Source organism: Amaranthus tricolor, chromosome 2, assembly GCF_026212465.1.
Source record: "Amaranthus tricolor cultivar Red isolate AtriRed21 chromosome 2, ASM2621246v1, whole genome shotgun sequence".
NCBI lineage: Eukaryota > Viridiplantae > Streptophyta > Magnoliopsida > Caryophyllales > Amaranthaceae > Amaranthus > Amaranthus tricolor.
In genome coordinates, this window is record NC_080048.1 from 13,313,237 (window position 1) to 13,326,208 (window position 12,972).

A 12,972-nucleotide genomic window follows, 5' to 3' on the forward strand; every position below is an offset into this window, starting at 1 on the left:
TATGATTAGAGAAAGAAAAATATCATTGAGAATCGAATCTAAGACTTTACGTGTAATAAAAGGTATACTTTTGTAAGTGAGATAAATTTTAGTTATCTTTTTCTTTTTTGAGAAAATTTCAAATAACAGCCTTGAAGTTTGAGTGTTTTGCGAATTACAGCCGTAATTTTTTTTTTTTTTTGCGAATTACTGCCACAAAGTATTGAATCTCGACAATGTTCAGGCCACATTGTCGAATACGTACACGTTGACCTATTTTTACCGGTTTATACCTTAATTTACCTTTGACTTAACTTATCTAGTTAACTCCCAACTCCCTCAATTAAAAATAGGTCAATATGTACGTATCCGATCATGTGGCCTGAAGCTGTCGAGATTCAATATTTAGTGGCAGTAATTTGCAAAAAAAACCTTTGTAACTGTAGTTCGCAAAACATTTAAACATTTAGACATTTATTTGTAATTTTTTTTAAAACAAAGATAAACTCTAGTTTGCAATCATTTTGGCATTTAAAAAATTCTATCGAAGTGAAGAATTTTCAAGTGAAATTTTGTAGGGGTTTGACTTGGCATCATTGAGTGATGGTCGATCCGCCGATAAACATGTATATATACTTCCTAGCAATCTTCTTTAATCAAATCATCCAAAAATCTTTAAAAAAAAAATTTGAAGGAATATTTCTCATTAATGGCCATGAAAAATACTAATTTAAGATAATTTCTAATTTTTCTCTGCCGCCATGATCGGCCCAGGTTAGTTCTTTTTTTCGATCCTCCCCTTCATTCAGCTTTCTCTTTCTCACAAACTTATGATCGTCTGTTTTAATTCTATTTGAGTTAATTTCGCAGACCATGAAGACTCCAGAAATGGCATTTTGAACCCGACTGATACCCATTTGGAAGTGGAGATTTCCGAGTCATTAACACCCATATCTCAAACAGCTGTTAGTTTTATTATTTCCTTTCTCTTTTCTTATTCTTGGGTTTGATTTTTCTTTGCATAATCAAGCTTTATACTTTTAATTCGTGGTATTTTGAGCTCCATTTGGTTGACTGTAGGGTTGTTTTGCTTCTGTGAAGTTGACCTAATTTTAGTTTGAACTGACTCTGTCCAATGTAGAAGCTTTTGAGAAATGGTTTTTGTTTCTCTCCTACTTAATTATCTAGAAGTATAATGATAAGCTATATTGAAATAATGTCTTGAACTAAACCAATTTTCCAATATTATATTCAGGTTGTTTCTAATTTACTCACTCAATGAGTTAAGTTTAAGTAGAAAAATGTATAGGAAGTAATGAATGTTTTGATTTCCTTCATTGCACAACAACACCAATGCTAGAGCCTTGATCTTTAAAAATAGGTTCAACTACAGGAATCAATATATCAGTTTCAACGGTTGTCCATGTGAATGGTTCTTCTCCATTCATTTCGATTTTCTACCATCTTAATTTATAAGTATAAATCTTTCATATCCTTTATCGTTCTCCCAGTCATATTCAATCTTCCTCGCCTTTTTTGGTCCCCCGAGATCCAATTTTCTATCTTCCTTATCAGTTCCCTAATATGTTGTTTTTACACATGCCCAAACCTTATTAAACGATTATGCTTCATCTTTTTCTCAATATTTGTGATTCCTAAATCTTTTTTCATCTTTGCTTCAAATTCCCTCAACATTTGTCTATTCATCTATCGAAACATTCATATTTCCGCTACTCCCATCTTTCTACTGTGATCCTTAAAATCCAACATTCAGATCCATATAATAGCGGCTATCTAATGGTTGTGCGATAAAGCTTGCCCTTATATTTAAGTACACCCCTCAATCACATAATATTTTGATCCATTTTTACCTTTGGCTTGCTTGAGTTCCATCATTGTGACTCAAAGTATTGATAACATATCCAATGGTGTGATGCTTTTGAAATTGGGTGTGGGGACTATATATCTTATTAATAAATAATTGGTATTATTTTTCTGTTGTAATTGGGGTTTTTCACATGATAGGGTGCATGTTATGGGTTACCAAATCCATAGGTGATTTAGCATAATATTAAGCAGAATCAGGTGGTGAGAATTTGGATGCGATTCTTTGCTTTGAACATGATAATATGACAGTCTAAATACCCTCTTGGGTCCCATAAAATTTTGAGGTTTAAGGAAATTGACCAGAATTAAAATCAGCCAAATATTTAAATCGGGCCAAGGAAAATTGATAGAGTTTAGTACTGGCTTGTGATATAAGGATGATGAAGTCAATAGGGCTACCTACTCCCTTACCCTTAACCCATACTCCAGTGCCTTACTTCCCCACCATCTAAAAATCAAACTCCATTTTTTCCAAATATCGTGACCACCATTTGCTTTTCTTCTTTGCCGCCGATATCCATGTTTTTAGAGGACTCTCTAGCTCTAGGCTGCCTTCTCACTTGTTCATCCCATATCCTCTTCCTTATTAATATAGAATTCCACCCTATCTATACTTCCAACCCAAAGCTGTGTGCCTGGTTGACCCACAACTCACATGACCGACATGGTGTCCTCTTCCTCGGTCTCTCGACATTCTTCTTGAACAACACCACGATAACTTCACAGGAGATTCTCTCTACCACGTGTTGCCCTCTTACTTTGTCTCACTCTTCTTTTCCCTCTTTTAGAATTTCCAAACCCTAAGTGCTCGTCCAAATTTCACTTTCTGATGAACAGTGTTTGAACTCGCTTTCCTCAAGGACAACTTCCTTTATCATACTACATTCCTCAAACTTTTCCGATTCTTTGAATATTGTCGAAATCAAGACTTCGATTCTTTAGTTTATAAAGAATCTACATTCCTCAAGAACTCCATCAAAATCCAGATTCTACATTTCTTAACCTCCTGCACATCTCCAATCACCAAGAATAAATGGACCGAATGAGCCATTGACGATAATGATCAGTTAATTTTGTTGATAATGTATAACAAGTTGTAGGAAAATGTGTGATTAGATGAACCTGTATGAGTTTGGATCAATGAATGATAATTATATATTTTTTATATTGGTTAAATTTCGTTGATGATAAATGTTTGGATAATATATGATACCAATTGTTATGGATTAGCATGTCTGTGCGTTGATGATTTAGCGCAATATTAGGCAGAATCTCTACCAATATGTGGCAAGATTTGTAGGCCAATGGATGTGAATTACAAAATGTGTAAGGAGAATGTGGAAGAATGAATGTGTGAATGTGTAATGAAGATAAATTTGAGTTGTATGAGAATTTTACCTAGAAAGATTACAATAATAGTCTAAGCTTTCGAGAGGCTTATGGCTCTCAATATGAGTCAAAAACTCATCCCAAATCTATTACAAATAAACGAATCCTTTCTCTTACCCTTCCCCCTCTTGTGAGTCAAGAACTCATCCCAAATCTATTACAAATGAATGAATCCTTTCTCTTACCCTTCCCCCTCTATTCATGATTCAAGAACACATCCCAAATCTATTGCAAATGAACGAATCCTATCTCTTACCCTTTATATAATTTATCTCTAAAACTTATTCGTCTAACTAGCTGTGAATAGTGAATATTTATTAGGTAAATTTTACATTACCCCTCGAACCATTTATTACAATACATTAGCAGGAATGATCCATTTCGTACGATTTGATTTGATTACCCCAATCTATTTGCTTCTCCTAATTTTTCATCCATTTATCTTCAACAATGCTAAATTTTCGTTTGACTAAGTATCGTTTAGAATATGGTACAAAATGTCGTTTCGATTATGGTCGCGTTATTGACGCAAGACGGATTTTGCGGTCAATTCAAATGGTTGTGGTCGTGCTGACCTATATTTATGTCATGATAAGCTTAAAAATATTGACAATAGAGGCGTGGTATATTGATTTGTGTGATAAATTGCACTATGAATTGGGTATATGAATCAAAACGAATCGACTCATGATTATCTACGACGATTCTCCATTTCCTTCTGTTCCTTTCCAAAGTAATGTGATCCTGTATCAGTTTTACATTTTACTTTACTATTTCTATCCTTTTTACCTTTGGTCTCTGTATAGATTTCTTTGGTCTAGCTCTTGTCATCACCGAATGTTCTCTAGCCGGCTGATATTCAAATCTCCTTAGTTTTAATCAGCAACTTTCCACGTTTTTTTTGCATATCTTTGTTTAAAATTTTATCTCTTGAAGTATGTGCACACATCCATCATCTCAACCTACATGTGCATGTCCTCTGTTACATCCATCTTCTTACTATACTTCTCAAGTGCCCAACATTCCAACTGTATAATAAAGTGGGTCTAATGGTCGTCTTATAATAAATTGGGTATAGCACCAACATTTTCATTACTTTAGGTTTAATAGCTGATACATTGAACTCTGCATTTCTAAGTACCCAGCTGTAGAATACTTCGTGAGTCAAGTACTCCAATAGTCTAGTTTTTTCGATTTTGTTCACAGTTAAGGAGGATACGAAAAGAGAAACTATTGGTTGTGATTTTATTTTCTCCATATTTTTGCTTCATGGATGTGTGCTTTGTTAATCCTATTATATTTGTCCAAATGAGCATACCAACTTCAATTAAAAGCTCTTTGAGTCCAGATCTTTTTTTATGCTGTCTTGATTTTTATGATTGGGGACACCCGTAATAATGATAAAAAGTTGCTTAATCTGAATTTAGCGGGCTATTCTGCTATTTAATTGATCCCAATTCCATGTGGTCCTATTATCCTCTATTCTTTCATGCTGGCAACCCTCAACTTTCGGATTCATGTACAATATCAATGTATCATTTTGTTGTGATCAAGCTTGATTTGTATCATGGTGAGAATTTGATACCTTGGCTGCTGATAGTCTTGTTTCCTTTTAAGTATTAGTATTATTTGTAGAGTTTTAGTATGGAACACATTTAAAACTTTCAGGTAAAGGTGGTTAATGCGTCGATTCAATGGGTCATGGGCTAAGTTATAATAATTGGGTTCTTAGTGGGATGAGTCATTAATAGGGCAGGTTGTAATTGGGCTTTGGTTAGAAAGGGTCAATGGTGGGCTGGAATGGGTCAATATTGGTTTAGTCAAAAAAATCCAATAGGTCAATAATAATCTAAATTCACAATCTTTCCTCTCTTTCACCCTTCTCTCGTCAAAATCAAATGGGTGAACCTCAGATTATCACACTCAACAACCTACTTCTTCGATGGAGCCCATTTCATAAGGTTTGTTGATATTAATTATTAATTATCATCGCGACCATGCTTAAATTTTCCTTTTAATGTTTTTACTAGAAAGTTTTCACTACTTCTTAGCACTTACCACTAAATTAGAGGATTTTGAATTTACTGCTTTATCAAGTTTTTTCAATTCTAGCAATTGTCAATTCCATTTTAGCTCAAATTTCCTTTATTTTCTTAATTTATATTTGTAACATTACTTGGGGAACTTTTAGAACTTTATTTTGTTATTTTTCCTTTATAAATCTGAAGATTTGAATTGATTATTTCCACTAATAGATGGCACTCCCTAAGCAACTTTACATAAATCAATTTCAGGTGAAACATAAAATTATTTCAATACCAAATAGGTTTCTTCAAATTTGAGTTAGTAATTAATGTTGGACTGTTGGTTCAATTTCAATTTTTTTTATTCAATTTTATTTGCCAATGGTGTGATTATTCAATTCTATTTTCCAATGGACTGAAAATGGTCAAAATGTTTTTTTGTTGGGTATTATGTGTTTGCCCCAATAGTTGTGTACTTTGTGTTATAGTTGTATAATTTCCACGGAGGTAAAAGGCCCACAAACCCATGACTAGCTTAACTCAAAAATATATTTGCTAAACCCATGGTATGAGTTAACTCAGAACGACCGAGTTGACTCGGATTTTCAGGCGACCATTCGAAAATCTTGCGATTTTTCACGGTAGAAGTAAATGCAGCGTATCACCACGGTTAACGCTCGTTTTGGCCGTGTTAAACCAAAAGTTATAGCGAGTTCTGGGCGAGTTTCGTTTTGGGGCGAGATTTCAACTTGAAAGTTCACACCAAATGTGGTAAATAAAAAGAGGGAAATTCCACGTGGTAGCATCAAACTTTCATGAAATGTCAGTATTAGCACTTTTGTAAATTTTTTCACATGGTAGCATCCAGTTTATGCCTTATCTAACTGCCGTAGCATTTTCCGTTAAATTCTTGTCAATTTCCGTTTAATTCACCATTTTGACGTTTCTATCTTTATTAAGTGTTGGTTGTTGTCTTTATAATTTGCCCTAAACATTTGAGAGCGTTGAGGAATTAAACGTCAAAATGGTGAATTAAACATTTAAGAGAATAAAATTGGTTTTGGGCAAACTATAAAGACAACAATCAACACTTAATAAGGGTAGAAACGTCAAAATGGTGAATTAAACAGAAATTAACAAGAATTTAACGGAAAATGCTACGGCAAATTATAAAGACAACAACCAACATTGAATGCTACCATGTGGAAAAACATACAAAAGTGCTATCAGTGGGGTTTCATGAAAGTTCGATGCTACCATGTAGAATTTCCTATAAAAAAATATTAGAAAGAATTTAAGGTTTAAAGAAAGCACAAGATTTTCATGAACCGTTCTCCATTGTTGATCTGCATAGGAAATTTGGAATTGATGGTTCATTATAAGCTCCATCTAAAATGGTCTTTGAGATAATGGGTAGTAAGAATTAAACTTTAAAGGTTGAAACTTGAACGAAAGCAAAGTTCACGTGATAGTACTTGATGTTGTCAGCTACTATTTTTTATTTTTTTACCACTTTACAGCCATAAATTTTTATTTATATATTTATTTTGAAATGTTTACGGATACTATTTTGTTACCTTTAATAGGTTAAACTAACATTATAAGTAAAAGGTAGTAAGAGTGATCTTGTTATTTTTATATACTAAGTACTTTTTTCTTATATATTTTTAATTCTATTATTATATGTAATATTCCAAAATTATCCTGTGTAATTATTACAACGCATTCCGCAATGACCGAATTTTTTCCATTCCCGCGAGCGGAAATCGTGACCGTGATCGCGACTGCAACCACGTTTTTGCACCATGGTTGAACCGCATTCGACCAACCCAACCCGACCTGACCAACCTCTACTTTCCGGTATTCAAGGCCATTCCACTCCATACTTAAATATCCTTCACCATGTTTGGTTTTTTATCTTGAAATTGAAGCTTGAACATCTAGTGACCAAATGAAAATGGTTTACATATTCAGTCAACGTCGGTCATTGGATTTTTGTCTCTAATTGGATATACTTAAGAGGTGATATTCTTTCCAACTTTCAAAATACTCCCACGTTTCAAAGTAGAGTTTGTGTTGGGTTGTTATGTTCATCACACAACTAGAATTATCCATATAAATGTAGATTAAGGTCAATAAGTTATATAAACTCAGAAATTATAAATCACAATTGAACAACAAAACAAAACCGCAACCTCAAGATTGCTATGATGGCAAGCATGAAAATCGGGATTGGCAAGGTAGTTAACTGCTTTAGGTGACTCTTACTGGAGGTAAAATAATCAAGGAGAGATAAATTGAGCTCAACTTTTAATTCATGCTAACTTAGAAGTTGTATTTTTGAGTCACATTAAATGCGTTTACAGTTAATGGTTTTGAAATTTTGCTTTATTCCATCAGCATATTTTGGAGTTATAATTAATTGTAATTTGTATATATCATACAACCTTAACTAAATTATATTATTAATCTTGTTAAAATAAAAAAAATAACGAAAAAAGAATTAGGGGTTGGGATAAGTTGGAAGAACATTCATAAATTATTCATACAAGAACAACTTTTTATTTCCCAACGCCATAAAATGGCTCTCACATTTGTGGGGTTTGGGGATTAGATGCACTAAACCTTACCCTTGTTAGTGATAACAAAGAGGCTGTTTTTAATTGTCATTTCTTTTCAGATGTCCCATTTGTTTTTGGGTTACTATTCGTCAATCGCTCTTAATTTGTTTTTTATTCTTAATTCATCCATTATAACATAGTTAAATGAGATTTTTTTTATTCATCTCAAATATGTTTATTAATATCTATTTTTTATAAATTTTAATTATACACACTTATTGCTACTAAGTATTGAATTACTGCATTGGCGAACATGCAAAAAGCAAATGGGACATTTGAAATGAAACATAGGGAGTACAACCTATTCTAAATTGTATTGTTAACTTTTATTGTTAAAGAAAAAAAAAGAAAAAAAGAAATAGTGGTTGGCAGAAGTTAGAAGAGCATTCATAAATCATTCATACAACAAGAACAACTTATCATTTCCCCAACGCCATAAATGGCTCTCACATATGTGGGGTTTGAGGGATCTAATGCACTCTACCTCACCCTTGTTAGTGATAACAAAGTGGTTGTTTTTGATTGACCCTTGGTAGCTTTTACCATCACAACCTCACATAATAAAAAGTGCACATGATTTAATTAGCCATTTCAATATCATCTATTATAATCAGAAACAAAAGCACTATAAATTTTTGGCCTCTTTCCACTAAGGGACACTATATTATTATTATTATTATTGTTATTATCAATAACATCAAAAATAACATAAAGTATTCATTTAGGAAAGGAAAAAATAGAACTGTTACCACAAGGAGTTTTATTCATCAAGATGTTTTTTATTCTCTCTTAGCTTAGAAACATTGTATTCCATACTTGTTTGCTATTTAAATTGCTTATCTGATCCATTTCGTAGCTATAACATTGTCCATCCCATCCCATCAGATGTTAATGCTTTTTAATTTGGTATAATCTATCACTTGCTTGGAATTCTTTTAAAACATCTTGTATTACCTTACTTTTTCAGGAACAACACCCATCTTTCGTGGAACAAGATTATGAGTCAATTTGTTGGGGTTGTGGGTTGCGACTTATTCTTCCATCAAATGCACCGGTCTTTAAATGTGGTTGGTGTGGAGCAATAACCAAGCAAAAAGAAAACAAACGTGAAGGCAAAAATTTACGGTGGAGACTTTTACGTGATCGTTGCTTTGTTTCAGTTCTCCTTATATTTATGATCTTTATAATATGTACGCCTCATGCCCCTAATTTCTTTAAAATTTCTCTTCTCTGATTGGTAATTAAGATCACACTTTTCTTTGTTAGCATATCGATCAAGGCTAGGCATGATGAATTAATAATGGATGACTAGTGTTCGTTTTCTGTGTAATTTCTTTCCATAATTGACAACAATGCCAAAGCCTTGATCCTAACAATATGGGGTTATCCATAGAAATTAAACAAACCAACGTAGGAAATCATTGTTACAAAAATTATACTTAATTTAGCCATGTCTAATGCCAAGCTACAACTGAAAAATCAATTCCAATGAGCATCTAGTTATATACCTCTACCATTAATTCATATATATTATTATGTACTTTTCAATCTCAATTTGATAATTTTCGGCCTAACTCTTTCTTTTAAGTTCCTCAAATTGTAAAATGTAACTTCATCCATCTCAAATTCGTTACTACATAATCTTTTTGAGCCATTCTTAATTGGTTACAAATTTCGTTCTATAGTAAACTTTAATGTATTAGATCTCAAATTCCAACCTAATCTTAATGAATCCGTGTTGTTTTTGTAGATAGGTATTATTGTGCATACCCAATAGGCCAATAGTCTTTCGACATTTTATTTGTCCTATGCATCTTGTTTAAGAGGCTAATCAACCAATTTTAATCCCATTTGTCTTAAACATCTCCGAGCCTTGATTGGATTACTATTAGAACCTACTTCTTTTGCTTTATTTTATTTCTTTGCTTCTCCGTCTCTACTTTGTTTATTCATCTCCTAAATTCCTTGTTCTATTTAATGAGACGAATCTTATTGTCTCACTTGACATTCATTGAAAAACTCCTTGAATTATTCCTCCACATCATGATCTCTTTATCTTGGACAATAATGTTTAGCTATCCTTGAGAACATCTTATAAAATTGGTCTCCCATTCTCCTTAGTCCAACCTTGTTGTGTACCACTTCGTACATTTTAACTTTGCCACACAACTAACTTGTTTTGTCTTAGTTTTTGCTTCCTTGTATTTTGTTATTTCTCTTAACTCTTGCATTTTTCTTTTGCTAAATATCATCTATTCCTTTTCTTTATTGCGACTTTTATTTTGTAATCTGACCACATTGTGTCCTCTTTCACTTGCATACCACCATTTGCTTTTCCTAGAATGTGGTAATTGCAAGAATGATGCATTTCTTTTTTTACATTGTTCAAGTTAAATTTTCATCCTCCTCGTTCTTTTCCATTAAAAAGATTTAATGTTTATTTTATTAGTGAGGTTTGGGGTGAGTGTGATTTGGATTGGTAACATGCTATGTCCTTCAAGTTATACCATCATTGTCAAACTAGGATAGTTGAGGTTGGGTTCTAGTAAGAAAAAGTTATACCTCTCCGTCCCCCAAGGCCGACAATCAATGAAATAAATTGTAATATACTACTTTATGGTGAACCTTTCTGTAACTTTTTGAATTCCTGCTATTATATCTGTTTATTGTGAGCTTAGTTTAAGTTTGCTGGACTATGAACACAAATTCTTGTTTTCTGTATTGCATTTATCATGTGCTATCTGTTGGTGGACTGTGTCTATTATTTATCTTTGTGATTTTAGTTAATCTATAGTTTAATTGGTTGTTTTCATAGTATCTTTCACTTAACTTATGAACTCTTTTCGGAGCAAGTCCTTTATAGGTTAGTCCACCCAATAAAATTGTGCACCTTTATTAATATTCTCTAGTTCTCTACTGAAGTCACTTAATTCTACTCTTTAATGGAAAGATGCACAATATTTTAGTGTGGATATACAAGACTTTTACCTATTTCCCTGGTTTAATTTTCCACATTAACTTGGTTCTTCCATTTGGTACTTTTCCTTGCTATTTTTTTCCTGTGGGCTTTGTTGAACCATGACTTATTGACCATATAGTCCATATTATATCCCCTGATCTATATTTTGAGCTCCACCACTAACTCCTTTCTATTGTCTTCTATGGATGTACAGGTGGTGGTGTATGGGCCATATACCCAGTTGTGTTTTCAGTGAGCTATCTTTGTGGTGTGTTCCACTGTACAGTTACTTTCCTTTTGTCTTTGTTTACTATTTCTACATTCAGCCTGGCAGCTTTTAGTGACGCTGGCACTCCGTCACCAGTTGTATGGGGTAGCTATCCAGCTGTAAGGAAAGATGAATTGCTAGACTACACTTTTTGCCAATACTGCTCTAAGCCAAAATCCCCTAGAGCTCATCACTGTAGTTCATGTGAGAAGTGTGTGCTGGACATGGATCATCACTGTCCCTTTGTAAGTTCATAGATTCAAGGTCTACATTAGAAATTTGGTTCTTTCTTTTGTTTCAACATTTATTGCCATAGTCACTTATTAAAGTTCTCATTCATGGATTAGTGCTGGTTGTGTGATTTGGTGCTCCATTTATTGGTTCCTATTAGTAAATGAATCATAGATGTCGCAGTTAGGTTCTTTAACCTGCTGATCACCATCTCTTGTACTGAAATAAGGACTGTAGACCAGAGTGCAGGCCTCCTATCACTTGAATAAAATCATTGAGACTCCCCTTTTGCATCCATGAACACGAAACTAACAAGTGTAGTGCATTGGCGCCCTCTATATTTTATGCAAGTATTAGAAGTCTGAAAGGCGATATCCATGGCATAGTAGCTGCTTGATAGATTAACTTCTGTAGGCCTTAATCATGGTAGTATGGTTCTGATAACTTTTGTTTGATGGGTGTTTGAACAAAAATCGGTTAGGCTATTGAGACCAACAATTTAGGATAACAATACGTGCTCCATCTGACCGGGGATGCAGTGCAGTGAATGTAGATATTAGACCGGAATATAGTTGTGCTTGTCAAAGGAAATCGTTACTTAAGTTCGCTTCAAAAAAATGATCAATCATTTGATATTGCAGATCGGAAATTGTGTTGGAGCATCAAACCACCGGTACTTCATCAGCTTCCTATTTGCAGCCATTATTAGCGTGGCATATGCTGCCATCATGTCTGGATATGGTGTACTTCATGTATTACCCTCTATGGTTGATGGAGCTGTTCAGCATATACAAAGAGTTGACAGTAAAATAGCATTCATTAGCATCCTGAAGGAAATATTTGTCGCCTTTGTGACATCTGCTGTGTTCTTTTCGGCAAGAGGGCTCGTTCTTCTATATCTGTTTGTTGCTAGCATATCTGTGGGGATAGGTTTGACGGTGCTTTTGTGGCAGCAACTGTATTTCATCTTTGAGGGAAGAACGTACTTGACTAGTTTAAATTCCCAGGTTGAGGTACAACGGGACTGCAGAAACTTGTACTTATTTTTCGGATTTCCATATTCTTGTCCACGATTTTTACGAGGCTTTTGTAATTCTAAGAAAATTCATAGCAAGTAGGGCAAATCTTTCAACATCGTCCCGGAGTATTTTTGTACGGAGTGTACCTCAAATTTGGTTTGCTTGAAATGTTGTACATTAGTAATTCATAGACATTCACACTGACATCTGTGTAATTGTATCTGTTACTAGAAAGACATCCAGATTTTGTAATACATTATTTTCATAAATTTTGATTGTAACTGTAACTCTGCTGTTGTAGAATTCATCTCTCACTACTCAAATGACTTTTGTTTTTAGTTTTGACTATTATCTCCCATTTGTCATTTCTGGTCGTTCTATTTGTTGTTTTTTAAAAGAATTTTTTTATTTGTATCACAAATTTCGATTATAATTAAACTTATTTATCTTAATTTAATATTTTATTTATTTATTTATCATTAAAAAATTTAAATTTTCTTAATTTCAGTGAATATTCCTTGTAAGAACATTAATAGGAAAAGGAGGGAATATAATACTTGCAGTCAATAACTAATTGTTCATCATCAAAAACCCA

The 12,972-nt window shown here is 33.5% G+C and overlaps 1 protein-coding gene across 1 annotated transcript; it reads left to right on the top strand.

The window, feature by feature from the left end:
* The first annotated feature begins 522 nt into the window (after positions 1-522).
* LOC130805251 (protein S-acyltransferase 11) lies at positions 523-12,680 on the top strand. The gene is made up of 5 exons (XM_057669935.1): positions 523-753; positions 850-944; positions 8,868-9,090; positions 11,074-11,372; positions 12,000-12,680. The coding sequence occupies exons 1-5, from the start codon at positions 741-743 to the stop codon at positions 12,474-12,476; spliced, it is 1,107 nt and encodes a 368-aa protein (XP_057525918.1). The 5' UTR covers positions 523-740; the 3' UTR covers positions 12,477-12,680.
* The last annotated feature ends 292 nt before the right edge of the window (positions 12,681-12,972 follow it).